General features: G+C 41.8%; 3 protein-coding genes across 3 annotated transcripts in view; 1 reads left to right on the plus strand and 2 right to left on the minus strand.

Annotated features, from left to right (window-relative positions):
- LOC112232170 (zinc finger and SCAN domain-containing protein 21) overlaps positions 1-19,740 on the minus strand; it is a 98,690-nt gene that overhangs the window by 34,554 nt on the left and 44,396 nt on the right. The gene's annotated exons all lie outside the window — the stretch shown is intronic.
- Positions 3,518-9,539, plus strand: LOC112232368 (zinc finger and BTB domain-containing protein 18-like). The gene is made up of 3 exons (XM_024399359.2): positions 3,518-3,571; positions 7,543-7,670; positions 7,877-9,539. The coding sequence occupies exons 1-3, from the start codon at positions 3,562-3,564 to the stop codon at positions 8,987-8,989; spliced, it is 1,251 nt and encodes a 416-aa protein (XP_024255127.2). The 5' UTR covers positions 3,518-3,561; the 3' UTR covers positions 8,990-9,539.
- Positions 15,754-18,490, minus strand: LOC112232364 (zinc finger protein 8-like). Its single transcript, XM_024399355.2, has 3 exons — positions 17,968-18,490; positions 17,443-17,573; positions 15,754-17,248 (listed from the first exon to the last, which is right to left on the minus strand). Exons 1-3 carry the CDS (start codon positions 18,248-18,250, stop codon positions 16,160-16,162), a joined length of 1,503 nt encoding a protein of 500 aa, XP_024255123.2. The 5' UTR covers positions 18,251-18,490; the 3' UTR covers positions 15,754-16,159.

Raw genomic sequence — 19,740 nt, forward strand, 5'->3', positions numbered from 1 at the left:
TACTACTCCCTTCACAGAACAGTGCAAACTGGCCCTAACCAGAATAGAAAGAGTGGGAGGCCCCGGTGCACAACTGAGCAAGAGGACAAGTACATTAGAGTGTCTAGTTTGAGAAACAGATGCCTCACAAGTCCTCACAAGTCCTCAACTGGCAGCTTCATTACATAGTACCCACAGAATGCCAGTCTCAACGTCAACAGTGAAGAGGCTCCGGGATGCTGGCCTTCTAGGCAGAGTTACAAAGAAAAAGCCCTATCTCAAACTGGCCAATAAAAAAAAGATTAAGATGGGCAAAATAACACAGACACTGGACAGAGGAACTCTGCCTAGAAGGCCAGCATCCCGGAGTCGCCTCTTCACTGTTGAAGTTGAGACTGGTGTTTTGCGGGTACTATTTAATGAAGTGGCCATTCAAATACTTGAATCAGTTATCGAACCCATTGGCCTTTATGGTTGTGAGGTCTGGTGTCCGCTCACCAACCAATAATTCACGAAAAGGGACAAACACCAAATTGAGACTCTGCATGCAGAATTCTGAAAAAACATCCTCTGCATACAATGTAAAACACCAAATAATGCATGCAGAGCAGAATTAGGCCGATACCCGCTAATGATCAAAATCAAGAAAATAACTGTTAATTTCTACAACCACTTAAAAGGAAGTGATTCCCAAATCTTCCATAACAAAGTCATCACCTACAGAGAGATGAACCTGGAGAAGAGTCCCCAAACCAAGCTGGTCCTGGGGCTCTGTTCACAAACAGACCCCACAGAGCCCCAGGACAGCAACACAATTATACCCAACCAAATCATGAGACAAGAAAAAGATAATTACTTGACACATGGGAAAGAATTAACAAAAAAACAGAGCAAACTAGAATGCTATTTGGCACGAAACAGAGAGAACACAGTGGCAGAATATCTGACCGCTGTGACTGACCCAAAAATAAGGAAAGCTTTGACTATGTACAGACTCAGTGAGTATAGCTTTGCTATTGAGAGGTCGTCGTAGGCAGACCTGGCTCTCAGGAGAAGACAGGCTATGTGCACACTGCCTACAAAATGAGGTGGGAACTAAGTTGCATTTCCTAACCTTCTGCCAAATGTATGACCATATTAGAGACACATATTTCCCTCAGATTACACAGACCCACAAAGAATTTGAAAACCAAATCCAATTTTTAGAAACTCCCATATCTATTGGATGACATACCAGTGTGCAATCACAGCAACAATATTTGTGACCTGTTGCCAAAAGAAAAGGGCAACCAGTGAAAAACAAACATCATTGTAAATACAACCCAGATTAGTTTATTTTCCCTTTTTTTATTGTAACTAGTTAAACATCGTTACAACACTGTATATAGACATATGACATTTGAAATGTCTTTATTCTTTTGGAACTTGTGTGATTGTAACATTTACTGTTCACTTTTTATTGTTTATTTCACTTTTGTTTATCCATTTCACTTGCTTTGGCAATGTAAACATGTTTCCCATGCCAATAAACCCCATTGAATTGAATAGTGTCCCATCCTCCCCGCCTGGTGTAGGATCAGATGGGGGTCAAGTAGCTAGTGGAATGGTGATGAGGTTTTTTAATGGGTGTTGGATTAGTATGGCAATTTTTCAACGATATGTAATGAACTCACACTCCAAAACAGTAGTTGGAAACACGGAGCTAGATAAGAGGAATACATGAATAGCGGAGGCCGTGACCAACGGACGTAACATTTTGGGGAGAGCTTTTGCAGAGATGGGGATGGTGGTTGGAAGAGCGCACTTGTTTGAAATTGAAAGTGTTTCGGTAGATTTTGATGAAGATTAACATCAAGACGAAGCAGCTGCTTTATAAGTGGGATGCACTGTTGAGCGCTGATTGTACAGAGATTGTAACAGCCGGTTTTATGACGTCCCTTTAGAAAGCTAGAACAAGATGTATGTCAGGAGCAGTACAGTATTATCACAAGGAAACATTTACTTGCAATATGGAGGAGGAATGGAGGGGAAAAAGAGAGGCAGAGGAGGTCTGAGAGAGGAAGGAAGATGGTGAGCTTGAGTCGGTTAATAATGGCGGAAAAAAGGGAGATGGTTTGTTAAAGAAGAATGGAAGAAAGTGTAAGCAGAGTGAGATGAAGAGAATGAGGGTGAAGTATCTGAGGTGGTAGGTGTGGTGAAGCGACGCAGACAGGGTGGTGAGAGTGCGGAAACAAAGAGTCATTGTGTGTTTGAAGTTGAGTCTTGATGTTAGGATATATAAGTTATCCTGTATGAGCTTTTGTGCCAAATACATTACGTTGTTATGTGTGTCAAGCTTATGGGCATGTGGCAGCAATGTGTAGGAGGGAGGTTCCTAGGTGTGAGAAGTGTGCTGAAGGGCATGTGACAAAGGAATGTGTAGCATTGGGGAAAGTAGTGGTATGTGTTAATTGTAGGGGTGCCCATGGGGCTGGAGATCAGAAATGTCCCATGCGAGAGACTCAGGTTGAGGTTTCCAGGGTTAGAGTAGTGCAGAAGTTGTCATATGCTGAGGCAGTGAAGAAAATAGAGGAAGGTAGGTCAAAGGGGAGGGATTCTGAGAGGAATGGCGTGAGTAGTAGATCTGTACCAGTACAGAGGGGTAGGCCAATAAGGGATATGTTTCAGTAAGATTGGATTTTTTAGCAATGGATATCGTACAGCAGGGATGGAACATAAGTCGCAGAAAATTGAGGTTGTGGTGGCAGCTGCAGAGGTATTTGGGTGTGCGAGACTTGACATCAGAAGAGTTTTTGGGTGTGTTGAGTGGTGATGTTCCATCCTTTCAGATTGTTGGCATGAGGTAGGACTAATTAGATTTAAGTGGAGTAGGGTGGTGTTTATTTTTTAATTTGTGATTTTAGTGTTAGTTGGTGGGGTATTTGTAAAAACAATTTCAAGCAAAGTATAATGGAGTTGTACTCCAGTCTAGTAGGTTTCAGTAACACAACAAATTGAATGCCAACCGCCGTTAAACCTCGTCGAACGGGGGACCGTGAATGGCCCCACACTCCAGTACAGTAGGTGGCGTTGTATGCACCTCACGGTTGCGATCCGCCAATAATTTATCTTCTGTGCGTAAACGGAAGTGAGCGGTGACCAAGAATAATTTCCACGTTACCATTTTTGTTGTTATTTAGACGTTTATTAACACTCTGGAACTCAAAATATGATTCATTTAACTGTACAGCATCACACGTTTACCTCGGGTAGTCTTTAATTCACGTTGGAGACAGGACTTGGTTGATCTACGTTGTCTAGGTAACGTTATCTAGATGCTAATGTTAGCTAACAATGGCGACCTGTATGATTTTTCACACTCAAATAGCCTCCATCATGGAGGTGCTAGCGAATGCAGCCGTGGCAGATATCTGTAAACTCGTAGACGACGACTATGCAGTGTTTCGTTTGGAAATAACTCAAAGCCAGAAAGAAAACAGGGCATTGCGGAGGAAACTACAGCTACTGGAACTGAAGGTGGCACGGGAGCGCGTCCTCGCCAGTCGTCCCAGTAGTGTCAAGATCCTCGACAGACACAGAGGAATGGCAAGAGGTACGTTTTGCAGGAGGCTGCAGGGCCTGTCGCACCGTTTCTCTCTGCGCATGTGTGACCTTAGAGGCGTTATTAACCAGCATTCGGTCTTGTTCAGTTTTTGTAAAGTTGCAATAATTCCCATGATTAATTAGCCAGATCTAATCAGATTATTTATTTATTGCATGTACATTTATTTACTCATCGAAAACAAAATAATGCATGGGACATAATCAATCTCTAATGAGTATATCAAGGAGGTATGCGTGTTATCTTACATCCCTGCCAATTCTAGACACTTTCCGTATACCTATATTTTTGTACTACATAGTATGCAAAAAAAGAGAGTACTCCGAATGCGTCATCTAATGTGCGATTGACTCCCGCCATTCGTTTATATTGGTACAACGCAACAATTTTTCTGATTATCAGCTGTTGTCAAACACTCGAGTCAGAAAAGAGGAGTGAATTGAACTAGATAAATCGCCAAAATAAGTATACAATTTAAGTATGTAGTATGCTAGTATTGGTATTTGGATATGACCAGTGTCAATAGTAGTAATGACCGATATGACATTTTTGGCTGATACAGATATGATATTTTCCTTGACAAAAAAAATAAATGCAGATAACCCGATATTTAAAATATTTGCATCCTTTTAAGCATTCTAATACAGATAAACAGTTACACACACGGACACAGCAGTCTAAGGCACTTCATCTCATTGCAAGAGGCGTAACAACAGTCCCTGGTTCGAATCAAGGCTGTATCACATCCTGCCGTGGTTGGGAGTCCCATAGGGCGGCGCACAATTGGCCCAGCGTCGTCCGGGCCATCATTGTAAATAAGAATTTGTTCTTAACTGACTTGCCTAGGTAAATCAAGGTTACACACCACACTGTTCAAATGTTATTTTGTTGACATTTATGTATGTCCCCATTACCAGTAAAACATAATCAAAACCTATTTATTTCACTTATTTGCTGTGCTGTTTCGTTGTTCATTTGTTGAGTCGTTTTATTCTCAACCAGGATTTCTATGGAACGCCGTTTGGGTCTTTGCGAGTCAAAAAAGATATGTCAAATAACACTATTTGACCAATCAGGACCTGAATATGACTGCACGTCACATTTAACACGTTCATTCGTTTTTTACGTAGTTATTACACTATCACTTGTATTTCATATGTCACAACGATTCATCGATACGTATGCTATGATGCTGGTAAAGTTGTCTCACACACCTACAGTGCTGGTCATTAAAAAACAAGCTAGCAAGCTCAATAACATAGCAAAATGACAATCTGTTTCAGTAGCTATAGTTAGCTAGCTAACTAAACTCAGCAAAAAAAGAAACGTCCTCACTGTCAACTGCGTTTATTTCCAGCAAACTTAACATGTGTAAATATTTGTATGAACATAACAAGATTCAACAACTGAGACATAAACTGAACAAGTTCCACAGACATGTGACTAACAGAAATGGAATAATGTGTCCCTGAACAAAGGGAACAAAATAAAAAGTAACAGTCAGTATCTGGTGTGGCCAACAGCTGCATTAAGTACTGCAGAGCATCTCCTCATGGACTGCAGCACATTTCCCAGTTCTTGCTGTGAGATGTTACCCCACTCTTCCACCATGGCACCTGAAAGTTCCCGGACATTTCTTGGGGGAATGGCCCAAGCCCTCACCCTCCGATCCAACAGGTCTGAGACATGCTCAATGGGATTGAGATCCGGGCTCTTCGATGGCCATGGCAAAACACTGACATTCCTGTCTTGCAGGAAATCACGCACAGAACGAGCAGTATGGCTGGTGGCATTGTCATGCTGGAGGGTCATGTCATGATGAGCCTGCAGGAAGGGTACCACATGAGGGAGGAGGATGTCTTCACTGTAATGCACAGCGTTGAGATTGCCTGCAATGACAACAAGCTCAGTCCGATGATGCTGTGACACTGCCCCAGACCATGATGGACCCTCCACCTCCAAATCGATCCCGCTCCAGTGTACAACAGGCATAGGTGTAATGCTCATTCCTTCGACGATAAACGCGAATCCGACCATCACCTCTGGTGAGACAAAACCGCGACTCATCTGTGAAGAGTACTTTTTGCCAGTCCTGTTTGGTCCAGCGACGCTGGGTTTGTCCCCATAGGCGACGTTGTTGCCGGTGATGTCTGGTGAGGACCTGGCATACAACAGGCCTACAAGCCCTCAGTCCAGCCTCTCTCAGCCTATTGCGGACAGTCTGAGCACTGATGTAGAGATTGTGCGTTCCTGGTGTAACTCAGGCAGTTGTTGTTGCCATCCTGTACCTGTCCTGCAGGTGTGATGTTCGGATGTACCGATCCTGTACTGGTGTTGTTACACGTGGCCTGCCACTGCGAGGACAATCAGCTGTCCGTCCTTTCTCCCTGTAGCGCTGTCTTAGGCGTCTCAGAGTACGGACATTGCAATGTATTGCCCTGGCCACATTTGCAGTCCTCATGCCTCCTTGCAGCATGCCTAAGGCACGTTCATGCAGATGAACAGGGACCCTGGGCATCTTTCTTTTGGTGTTTTTCAGAGTCAGTAGAAAGGCCTCTTTAGTGTCCTACGTTTTCATAACTGTGACCTTAATTGCCTACCCTCTGTAAGCTGTTAGTGTCTTAATGACCGTTCCACAGGTGCATGTTCATTAATTATTTATGGTTCATTGAACAAGCATGGGAAACAGTGTTTAAACCCTTTACAATGAAGATCTGTGAAGTTATTTGGATTTTTACAAATTATCTTTGAAAGACATCCTGAAAAGGGGACGTTTCTTTTTTGCTGAGTTTATATAGCTAGGTGTCATCATCTAAAACAACCCTAATTTATAAGACAGTTCTTATTTGATTAATGGTGGTCGGACCCATCTAGGTGAAGCTAGCCACAATAAGGATTAGCCACAATAGTGGACTTTGCGGTTATCCTTCAAAATAAAAGTATGGAATAATTCTACTGTTTGTATTAATTTGCATCACTGTCAATTACATACTTTTATTTTTTAAGGCAAACCGCAAATTTCACTATTGTGTTTAATTCTTATTGTGGCTAGCTTCACAACACATAACCCGGTCCGGTTGAGCATCACTTGCCAGATGAAGCTAGCTGGCTGCTTATAACGTTAGCTTTGGGTAACAGGGTTAAGTAGCTGGCTAGCTATTTATTTTCATAAACTGAATTTCAATAGGTGAACAACAAGTGGCAACCTAGCTAATACTTACTCACAAGGATTCCTAAATCATTGCTAAGAATAATGAAAATGACTGCAGTTTCTTCTGGTCATTGTTTTCAGGCTGGTTGTATTGGTACAAAGCTAAAGCTAGCTACCCCAGAAGTTGCGGTCGAACAAATTATGCTTTATTACCAACGCGGTATTGTAAACGCATCGTTCGTGGTCGGTGTTTTCTTGTTTGCAGACTTTTTTTGTACAGCTTTGACAGTGCTACTTTCTTTTTTGACACGCAAATACCCAAACAGCTTTACACAGTATGCATGTTATGAAGCTAATAGCAGTGACACTATTACTGTGTAACTCCGGTAACATCTGAAAAATAGAGTACTTGGTAGTGTGTACCGGTGCTCGACCAGTCGGCGAAAGCCAACATCGCCCACGACAGGGAATGGTTGATTGTCAAGGGCAATGAATTCCATTATCTTGGCTTTAATGGATTTCGCCTTTGAGTTGTCTCACTGAAATTTTATTACTCTTTCAAATGACTGCTCAACGTGGTGTCATTATGTCATGTACCTACGTTATATTGGTATGCATGGTAGCTTTGACATCGGCTTTTAACATCGCCGTTAAACTAGACATCGGGCTAATACCGATGTTGGCATTTTTAGCTAATACCGGTCGACGTTCACCGATATATCGTGCATCCCTAGTCAATAGTGTACAATATACTGTTGTGCATTGACAGTAGCTAACCTAACCACCTCTTTTCCCCCAATCACACTGTCAGGTGAAGGACATCAAACTGGAGGCCACAGGAGCTTTGTGAAGCCAGCAGGACGCAATACATGGAGAGATGACCAACCAATCACTGTTGAGGGTAGTGGAACCTCAACCCAGCACGTTATTGTGATCGAGGTTAGTGTAATTGTTGCATATAAAATGTTACTTTGAACAGCATATCAAATGTGGGCAGTTTATTTCAGAAAGGCTCCCCTCAGCTATTCACTTCCTTACATGTACATCCTTATTTATCTGCCATAGGGTAACTTGTGAGACTTCACTACGACATTGTTATCCTTTACAAATCATGTACCGGTAATAACCTCCTCTTCTTGTGTCAGTCTGTAGATGCAGAGGCTGCAGGGCCTGGGGTCAAGCTGGAGAGGTCTGAGGGAGAGGACCCAGGGCAAAGCAGAGACATCCAGACTGGTGTGCTCCCTGTATCCACAGAGGACCCCACCACCACGCCGCCCAGAACCCGACGCAGCATCACGGCAGTCAATGGAACGCCGGCCGCTGTCCTCAAGTCCGAGACAGACACTGAGACCATAACTGTAGCACAAAGGCTTTTACGAACAGGATCTGACCACAGATCAGATCCAGAGAGACTGGAGATGGGGCCACTGGACTGTCCTCCTGCTCCTGGCTCAGAGTACTTACCAGTATTTCACCACAGCCAGAAGACTGTTAATTCCTGTGGAAATACTGATGGTGATGCGTTAGACACTGGCAGTGATGATCTGTCTTGTTTTTACACGACAGAGATGGACCCAGGAAACATATCCTTGGGTTTAGAGAGACAGACTGATCTTTCTAGAGGGGACTGGAACCGATACAGTAGTAGTGTATACTCTGAAGGGTGCCTAGATAAGAAAGGAGAGGTTATAGCAGTAGATGAAGTGAAAGTGGAGGGTGACGCTCCTCTTACATGGAATGCAGATGAGACTACCTTAGGAGAAGGACACTCACAAGGCAGAGATTTCTTAGATTACAGGGAAAGCTTAGAGACAAATCCAAATGTCTCGAGCATCTCCCCTTTACACACGCTCAGTGATCGTGCCCCAGTGTCCACGTCGAAGGGGCCTTCCGATTCACACGGCATCCTTTTCGATCAGGTATTGAACTCAAACAACAGGGCTACAGCCCAGGCTCACAGAAGGGGAGCAACATCAGGCAGTAGTAAAGAGAAACGGTTCCTCTGCATGTTCTGTAACAAAGGCTTCAGCTGTCTCCAGAAGGTGGAGATCCACCAGAGGGTCCACACAGGTGTGAAACCCTTCAGCTGTACCCAATGTGATATGCGCTTTGCTGAGGCTGGCAGCCTGAAGAGGCACCAGAGGGTCCACACAGGGGAGAAACCTTACAGCTGTACCCAGTGTCACATGCGCTTCACCCAGGCTGGCAGCCTGAAGAGGCACCTGAAGGTCCACATGGGAGAAAGGCTGTTTGCCTGAGGTTCTCAGAGAGGAGCTACCTCAGGATACCCTAGCAGAAAAACTATTCCACTTCCATAGCTTATTACGTTTAGATCAAACCCTGCATTAAAGACAAAGATTAATTTTCCTTGTAGTGAGCAGAAAAGATCCACAGATGCATTTCGAATAACGAGAGTAAAAGATTTCATTGTTGAATATTCCTGGGAAGAATATTGTATCCAGACATTGTGTGATATACACTGAGTGTACAAAACATCAAGAACACATTGCTAATATCGAGTTGCACCCCCCCTTTTGCCCTCAAAACAACCTCAATTAGTCGGACATGGACTCGAAAGTGTTCCACAGGGATGCTGGCCCATGCTGACTCTAATGCTTCCGACAGTTATCAAGTTGGCTGTATGTCCTTTAGGTGGTGGACCATAATTGATACACACACGGATAACTGTTGAGCGTGAAAAACGCAGCAGCGTTGCAGTTCTTGACACAAACCGGTGCGCCTGGCACCTACTACCATACCTCCTTCAATGGCACTTACATATTTTGTCTTTCCCATTCACCCTCTGAATGGCACACATACACAATCCATTTCTCAATTGTCTCCAGGCTTAAAAATCCTTCTTTAACCTGTCTCCTCCCCTTCATATACACTGATTGAAGTGGATTTAACAGCTAACATCAATAAGACATAGCTTTCACTTGGTCACTTTGTCATGGAATGAGCAGGTGTTCTTAATGTTTTGTACACTCAGTGTATAAAGAACATAAGCCTAAAAAGTCTACTTATTGTATGTGTACTGTGTAGGCTAAATGATGTTCACATATGCCTATTACATTACATCCCTTGAACTGCTTTCCCAAGACACTTTTAATGAATACAATTTATCAAGTTCATGCAGATTTTTAGTTGAGATGTGTATATGTGGTTTTCATATGGTGTATTTAACACTTATGTTTAATGAACATAAAATGATATTTTTCTAAGGCGATCATTGAGACTCTTTAGTATACATCACATCTGATTTCACCCTATTCTGCATAAACAGAACTTTATAACCACAATATACACTTGCTAAATATACCCACACACTAACAAACACTTACTGTAACACATCAAAATAGTTTAGTCATGTTTGTCTGACTTTTAACTTATCGTAGCTGACTTATTTTTACCTACAACATAATATTTATGTCCACCAAGATGGGTTTAACAACGATTAAGTCATTCTGTAACTACAGTATAGGACTCAAATGTAGTGGGGATGGGTAAACACTCTGGGGCCGTACTTGCACAAATTTGAAAAAGGTTCAGATTTATTTTTTTTGTCACTGATCTACAGTGGAATTATGTTTTTACAAATTAATTTTAAAAAGAAAAGCTGAAATATCTTGAATCAGTAAGTATTCAACCCCTTTGTTATGGCAAGTAACAGTTCAGGAGTACAAATTTGCTTAACACCTCACATAATAAGTTGCATGGACTCACTGTGTGCAATAATTGTGTTTCATGATTTTTTTGCATGACTACCTCAACTCTGTACCCCACACAGGTCCCACAAGGTCCCTCAGTTGAGCAGTGTGTTTCAAACACAGATTCAACAACAAAGACCAGAGAAATTTTCCAATTCATCACAAAGGACACCTATTGGTACATTAAATTAAAAAAGCAGACATTGAATATCCCTTTCAAAATGGTGAAGTTATTATATAATTACACTTTGGATGGTGCATGAATACACTCAGTCACTACAAAGATACAGGCATCCTTCCTAACTCAGTTGCCGAAGGAAACTGCTCAGGGATTTCACCATGAGGCCAATGGTGACTTTAAACCAGTTACAGAGTGTAATGCCTGTGATAGGAGCAAACTAAGCATGGTCAACAACATTGCAGTTACTCCACAATACTTACCTAATTGACCAAGTGAAAAGGAGGAATCCTGTACAGAATAAGGCACTACAGTAATACTGCAAAAAATGGTGGCAAAGCAATTTACTTTTTGTCCTGAATACAAAGTGTTATGTTTGGGGCAAATCCAATAGAAAACATCACTCTCCATATTTTCAAGCATAGTGGTGGCTGCATCATGTTATGGGTTTGCTTATAATCGTTAAGGACTGGGGGAATTTTTCAGCATATAAAAAGAAACAGAATAGAGCTAAGCACAGGTAAAATCGTAGAGGAAAACCTGGTTCAGTCTACTCCCCACCAGACACTGGGAGATTAATTTACTTTTCAGCTGTGCAATAACTTAAAACTTAAATCTACACTAGAGTTGCTTTTTTTTCATTTAACCAATATTTAACTAAAAAAAAGTAAGTTGAGAAAAAATTCTTATTTACAATGGCCATCATTCTCGTCAGAGATCGCATTTATTTTGTGAAGTTGCAAAATATGACAATTTCATTCAGGACAGGAGAATCATTGTTTCAGTTTATAATAAAACATGTTTTGGTTACTTACTTTTTCCAAAACTTGTTTCTATAACTTTCCAGCAAGTCAAGCTACTTAGCTAGCTAGCTAGAAGCTATTCTTTATTGTAGCTAGTGACCTTCAGCCCTAATAATTATCACAGCAAAGACGGGAGGCAACAGTCAAAGTATGATTGGCTTAACAGCCAACGCATATTTAAAACAAATATATATATATACTACTAAAATAGTACTCTTATAGGAAAGGGTAAATGTTTACAATTTGCTAGCTATCCCTAGCTATCCCATAAACCCATCTTCGAAAACCCCATATTCTGGCCAGACGAAAGAAGATTGCACAGTTTTGAAAAATTCAAACGGAGCCTTCACTTGCAGGGGAACGTTGCGATTCTGTGAATGACATCCAACGCAAGGTAATGGGGTGCTTGTGAATGAGGTATAATGCCTCGCTCACACATGTTATAATTGTACTGTACATTTTACATAGTCTTCACAATCCACGAGGCGCATCACATCAAAAATAATCACACATTAGCAACTTCTTCGGTGGTTTACTATTTTCCCTTTTGTACTATTTTCACATCATTACAACACTGTATGTACAGAATATGACATTTGACATGTCTTTTGGAACTTCTGTGAATAATGTTTACTGTTAATTTGTATTGTTTATTTCACTTTTGTTTATTATCTACTTCACTTTCTTTGGCAATGTTAACATATGTTTCCCATGCCAATAAAGCCCTTGTATTGGCATTTAAATTGAATTGAGTTGCAGCAGTGCGGATTGCCTCCCAATGAAATTAATAGACTTCTGCCTGAAAGCATACAGTTAGACGCAACCGGTGTGTACACTTGGGTGATGCTACTCAAGAGCAGCCACAAAGGTCAGAATAGTTTATCACACTTCAGTTGCCACTTCTACTAGCCAACGTAGTCCTTTCTCCTCTTTTCCCCTCAAGCCAACTAACTGATTTGAATCATCAAAATGATCAGATTATGATTTAAAAAATATGAATAAAAAGAAAACAGGAAGTCAATTGAAACAATTCCGTTACAAAAAAAAACCACAACAACTTATGATTATAAATATAAAACAATTGTACATAAGGGATCAACCTCTGGCTGCTATTACGGCACCATGGCGACAAAAATCTCCCATGGCTGAAGCAAACATTGCCACTCACTTACTCAGCCACACAAGTCACACACTCAAAGTTGGCCCTATTTATACTGATGTATGTCACTGTATATATCAATGCAACAACAACCAAAACATGCTAAAGTCATGTCCCTCTTAACTGTCTCTCAACAGAGCTCACAACACAAGCTTACCTGGGTTATTCTGATGAAACTGGCACCAGTCCAAAGTTTGGACACACCTACTCATTCCAGGGTTTTCTTTATTTTTACTATTTTCTACATGGTATAATAACAGTGAAGACATCAAAACTATGAAATAACACATGGAATCATGTAATAACCAAAAAAGGTGTTAAACAAATCAAAATACATTTTATATTTGAGATTCTTCATAGTGGCCACCCTTTGCCTTGATGACAGCTTTGCTGGGAAATGGCTCATTTATTGTGTTTGGTTTCATCATTTTAAGAACAAATATTGAATATAAACAAATTTCTCGTTTATGGTTTCAAAATTGTGCGTCGAGTAACAGAAAACAAAATGTATCCCATTTTCTATTTCATTCATACCCAGAAGTACACGTTAGTTATTCAGAGTGCATGTGGGGTTTGTTTACAGTCTGGGTTGATCTGCACTGTCGGCAGCACACAGAAAGGATTAGACCTTTGTGTAACAGGAAGTTTAAAATAGTAATGTTAGCTAAGATGCTGAATTTACCATGAAATTAGCATGCCAATAGAACGAAATCAACAACTGAAATTGGCTTGCACTAGGTGGCTAGCTAGCTAATGTTAATGCTTGCAAGCTAGTAAGCTGGCTAACGTCTGGCTATAGTCATGTTAGCTAGAAGTAGCTAGTGGAAGTAAGTTAGTCCCTCAACCTGCTAAAATGAAGCTGCCCAGTCAGAGGTACTTGATGCAGAAAGGTGACATTTCTCCATTACATTCTGTAGCTAACTTAGTTAGATCTTCTGGCTGACTAATGCTGGTGCTTATTGGCTGAGTAATAATGAACTGAAGTTACTGTAAATCGTTACATATCTGGCACTTTGCATAGCTATTGCTTGCACATTCAATACAACAATATCCAGTTAAACTACAGTCAATGCTAATACTTTGTGTTTGTATGGGCGGTGTGTGGATTCAGAATGTGCCTGCAGGAGAAGGGCACAGTATGGCATCTCAGCAGATCATCATGAACTTCATCCATAGTTTGCCTCTGGATTGCCTCTGGATTAGTGCATCTTTAAGACAACGTTTATCAAAACCTGGGCCTGTAGCCACAAAGAGTCTCAGAGTAGAAGTGCTCATCGAGAGGATCAGGCCCCCATCATATAATTTATTCATTATGATCTAAAAGGCTAAACTGATCATAGATCATCACTCCTACTCTGAGATGCTTTGTGGATATGGGCCCTTACCTAATACACTACATGACCACTACATGGTCGTTGAACATCTCTTTCCAAAATCATGGGCATTAATACGGAGTTTGCTGAAATAACAGCCTCCACTCTTCTGGGAAGGCTTTCAACTAGATGTTGGAACATTGCTGCAGGGACTTGCGTCCATTCAGTCACAAGAGCATGACTGAATGGAAGCATTTCGCTACACCCACAATAACATCTGCTAAACGTGTGTATGTGACAAATAACATTTTGACTGATGTTGGACGATTAGGCCTGGCTCGCAGTCGGCATTCCAATTGATCCCAAAGGTGTTCAATAGGGTTAAGGTCAGGGCTCTGTGCAGGCCAGTCATGTTCTTCCACACCGAACTCAACAAACCATTTCTGTATGGACCTCGCTTTGTGCACAGGAGCATTGTCATGCTGAAACAGGAAAGGGCCTTCCCTAAACTGTTGCCACAAAGTTGGATGCACAGAATCATCTAGAATGTAATTTTATGCTGTGGCGTTAATATTTCCCTTCACTGGAACTAAGGGGCCTAGCCCGAACCATGAAAAACGGCACCAGACCATTATTCCTTCTCCACCAAACTTTACAGTTGCCATTATGCATTGGGCAGGTAATGTTCTCTTGGCATCCGCCAAACCCAGATTTGTCCGTCGGACTGCCAGATGGACAAGTGTGATTCATCACTCCAGAGAACGCGTTTCCACTGCTCCAGAGTCCAATGGCTTCGAAAATTACACCACTCCAGCTGACGCTTGGCATAGCGCATGGTGATCATAAGCTTGAGTGTGGCTGCTTGGCCACAGAAACCCATTTCATCGAGCTCCTGACGAACAGTTCTTGTGCTTCCAGAGGCAGTTTGTTACTCGGTAGTGAGGGTTGCAACCGAGGACAAACCATTTTTATGCGTTACTCGCTTCAGCAATTGACAGTCCCGTTCTGTGAGTTTGTGGGGCCTACCACTTAGCGGCTGAGCAGTTGTTGCTCCTAGACGTTTCCACTTAACAATAACAGCACTTACAGTTGACCAGGGCAGCTCTAGCAGGGCAGACAATTTTTGAACTGACTTGTTGGAGAGCTTGCATCCTGACTGTGCCACGTTAAAAGTCATTGAGCTCTTCAGTAAGGCCATTCTACTGCCAATGTTTCTCTATGGAGATTGCATGGCTGTGTGCTCGATTTTATACACCTGTCAGCAACGGGTGTGGCTGTGTGTCGACGTACTTTTGTATATATAGTGTAACATGCAGACAATAGTTAACATTGGGCTCACCTCAGTGATATTTTGTGGTCCTATGCTGCTCAGCTGGTTCTTCTGTGGGTTCAGGAGTACGTGAAGTCTGGTTGACCTCCATGACCATGGTCCCCCAGACCCTCCTCACACCCCTACTCCTTTATCAGCAGCACCTCCTATTCCTGGAAGAGAGAGGTGATACAGATTACACTGACGTACACTCCCTCAAGTACGTACACACAGATAATAAACACACTTTCAACATGGAGTGTTTACCCATGCCCACCACATCTGAGTCCTATACTGTAGTTACAGAATTACTTCATTGTTGTTAAACCCATCATGGTGGACATATGATGTTGTGGATAAATATGAGTCAGCTATGATAAGTCAAAAGTCATCAGACAAACCTGACTAAACTATTTTGACGTGTACAGTAGGTGTTAGTTAGTGTGGGTATATTTAGTAAGTGTATATTGGTTATAAAGCTCTGTTGTGTATATGTAGAATAGGGTGAGATCAGATGTGATGTATATTAAAGGGAGTCTCAAATAAGGAGAACAATGTCAAAATGTTTATTTATTAAACATACACGTTTTAAACCACACATACATCTGCATGAACTTGATAAACTGCATTAATATAAAGTATTGAATGGATGTAATGAAATAGGAATTTGTGAACATCATATAACCTACACAGTACAAATACAATATGTAACAGATTCATTAGGCTTACGGTATATATGCATTATATATCATTATGTCTGGATGCAATATTCTACCCAGTAAAATTTAGCACTGAAATCTGTTATTCCAAATGCATCTGTGGATCTTTTCTGTTGACAACATTAATCTTTGTCTTTAATGCAGGGTTTGATGTCAAAGTCAGAAGCTATCAAGTGGAATGGTTACTTTCTATGTTATAGAGTGGAATGGTTTTTCTGCTGCTGTATCCTCAGGTAGTTACTCTCTGAATGGCCTCTCTCCCGTGTGGACCTTCAGGTGCATCTTCAGATGGTGCTGGTGGGAGAACCGCTTCTCACACTGTTGGCAGCTGTAGGGTTTCTCCCCTGTGTGGACCCTCTGGTGCCTCTTTAGGTTGCCAGCATGGGCGAACCGCATGTGACACTGGGTACAGCTGTAGGGTTTTTCCCCTGTGTGTACCCTCTGGTGGATCTCCACCTTCTGAGGGCAGCTGAAGCCTTTGTTACAGAACATGCAGAGGAACCGCTTCTCTTTACCGCCTGTTTTTGCTCCCCCTCCCCGAGCCTTGGATCTTTGGTCGTTTGAGTTCAATACCTGATCGAACAGGCCTTGTGAATCGGAAGGTGCCATCGACATGGACACTGAGTGTAAAGAGGAATTGGTTGTGACATTTAGATTTGTCTCTAAGTTTTCCCTGTAGTCTAAGAAGTCTCTGCTGTTGCCCTGCGAGTGTCCTTCTCCTAAATGAGTCTCGACTTCATTCCATGTCAGAGGAGCGTCGCCCTCCACTTTCACAGTCACATCATCTAAGGCCAGACCATCCCCTTTCTCATCTAGGCACTCTTCAGAATATACACTACTACTGTACCGGTTCCAGTCTCCTCTCATTGGATTAGTCTGTGTATCTAAGCCCACAGGCATGTCACCAGGTATCATCCCTGTCTCGGCAGTGTAAGAACAAGATGGATCATTGCCAGTCTGTAATGAGTTACCGGAGTCCTGATGGGACAGAACCGTCCTCGGGTTACCGTAAAGTAAATACTCTGAGCTGGGAGAAGAACGACAGCCCAGTCCCCCCAGCCCCAGTATCTCTGGGTCAGATCTGGTGTGTAAAATCCTTTGTGTTACAGTTAATGTGTCTGTCTCTGACTTGAGGATGGTGTCCTGCGTTCCACTGTCCTCTGTGATGCTGCGTCGGATCCTGGGCGGCACTAGGGTGGTGGAGGGATCCTCTGTGGCTACAGGAGGCACTCCAGCCGTCTGGATGTTTCTGCTGTGTCGTGGGTCCTCGTCTCCTTCAGACCTCTCCAGTTTGACCCCAGGACCTGCAGCCTCTGCATCTGCAGGCTGACAAGGAGGAGGTTATTACCGGTACATGAGTAGGATTAGATAATAATGTCATAGGGAAGTCTCACAAGCTCCCCTATGGCAGATAAATGAGGATGTACATGTAAGCAAGTGAATAGCCGAGGGGAGCCTTTCTGATATAAATGGGATACATTTGATGTACTGTAATTTTTATGTAATACTATTACACTAACTTCTATCACGATAACGTTCTGGGTTGAGGTTCCACTCCCCTCGTCAACAGTGATTGGTTGGTCATCTCTACATGTTTTGTGTCCCGCTTGCTTCACAAAGCTCCTGTAGCCTCCAGTGAGATGTCCTTCACCTGAGAGAGTGATTGGGGGAAGAGAGATGGTTAGGTTAGCCACTGTCAATGATCAACACTATAATGTACACTATTGACCGTTTTGACACTGTCTAGAAATGACAAGGATGTAAGGTAACACTTTGCATAACTTCTTGATATACAATTTATAGATTGATTCACTATGTTCCATGCAGTATATTGTTTTCAATAAGTAAATAATAGGAAATTCCCAAAATAAATTATCTGGTTAGAACATTATATTTTGTCTTTGTGCAAAATAGCCAAGCGATTATTGCATACTAGCCAACAAACTGACCAAGACCCAATTCTGGTTAACCATTTGTGGTTAAGACATCTACAATCACAGCGTGGAAAAAGCGACAGGCCCTGCTCTTCGTTCTGAAAAATGTACCTCTTGCCATTCCTCTGTTTCGGTCGAGGATCTTGACACTACTGGGACGACTGGCGAGGACGCGCTCTCGCGTTGTTCTATCTGCGCGCTCCCGTGCAACCTTTGGTTCCAATAGGTGTAGTTTCCTCCGCAATGCCCTGTTTTCTTTCTGGCTTCGAGTCATTTCCAAACGAAACACTGCATAGTCGTCGTCTACGAGTTTACAGATATCTGCCACGGCTGCATTCGCTAGCACCTCCATGATGGAGGCTATTTGAGTGTGAAAAACCACACAGTTAGCCATGTTGGCTAATGTTCACAGCTAGCTAACTGGCGTTAACTATATAACATTTATAAACCAATCCCTGCGAATTAAATACTATAGGGTGTACGTATGTGCTTCTGTGCAGCTAATTAGTCATATTTTGAGTTCCAGTGTGTTAATAGACGTCCAAATAACAAATAAAAATGCTAACGTGTAAATTGTACTTTGTCGCTGTTCACTTCCGGTTACACTGAAGAGAAAGGGATCTTATTGGTTGGCGTCATAGCTCAAAGGGTGTTAAATGAAAGGTAATGCGCGCTTTTCTTTTAATTACGGTAGTGAACCGAAATATTCAAGACCCACGCCTCACGACATTGGCCGTTCGATAGCCAATGGGCTCTCAGCATCCCTTTCACCGCAGTTTTCGAGGAGACAGTCTGCTTTTCGCATTCCAGTGTCCATCCAGCTATTACGATTGACTGACAGATAACAAGCTAAATGCCACGCTATATGTGAACTAAGCAAGCTAGCTAACGAATTAGATATGGTTACGAGTAGAATTGCTTATTTTCAGCTACAGAAAATAGAGCTAAAGTAGCATCATTGAAGTTGGTATGCTGCGTTGCACTTCATGGAATCAATAAAAAGCTGGCGAGTTTGACAGACTACCGCTGGAAGAAAGTGAAGACAACTAACGTTACTCAGTAAGGTAACGTTAGCTAATTACGATCAGTGGTGGGAAAAAGTATCCAATTGTCATACTTGAGTAAAAGTATAGATACCTTAATCAAGTAAAAGTCACCCAGTAAAATACTACTTGAGTATAAGTCTAAAACTATTTGGTTCTAAATATACTTAACTATAAAAAGTAAAAGTATAAATAATTTCAAATTCCTTATATTCAGCAAAGCCGACTGCACCATTTTCTTGTTTTTAAATTTTACGAATAGCCAGGGGTACACTCCAACACTTAGACATAATTTACAAATGATGCATTTGTATTTAGTGAGTCTGCCAGATCAGAGGTACTAGGGATGACCACGTGTTCTCTTGATATGCGCGACAATTTTGCTGTCCTGCTAAGCATTCACCATGTAACTAGTACTTTTGGGTGTCAGGGAAAATGTATGGAGTAAAAACGACTTAAGTAGTACTTTAAATTAAAGTATTTTTACTTAAGTACTTTACACCACTGGTTACTATAATGTATCTATCTGGCTATTATCTGTTCATCTGATCCCTTCTAGAATGTCAACAAAATTACAAGATGTCTGTACACTTGTAAGGTAATAATAGATAAATGACCTTAATGGTAAATGCAAACTCTGAATTATTGTAATGTCTAGCATAGCATGCATTTAAAATTATTGAAGTTATTATATTAATGCCACTTTCAAATGTATGTTTCCATCATTCTAAGATATGGCAATCAGCAGTAGAAACAATAACAATGCGGTTTCCCCGCCCCTGGTACAGTGAAAAGCTGAGAGATGGGCCTGGAGAAATGTAAACACTCAAATTCATAGACA

Source organism: Oncorhynchus tshawytscha, linkage group LG11 (genome assembly GCF_018296145.1).
Source record: "Oncorhynchus tshawytscha isolate Ot180627B linkage group LG11, Otsh_v2.0, whole genome shotgun sequence".
Classification (NCBI taxonomy): Eukaryota; Metazoa; Chordata; class Actinopteri; order Salmoniformes; family Salmonidae; genus Oncorhynchus; species Oncorhynchus tshawytscha.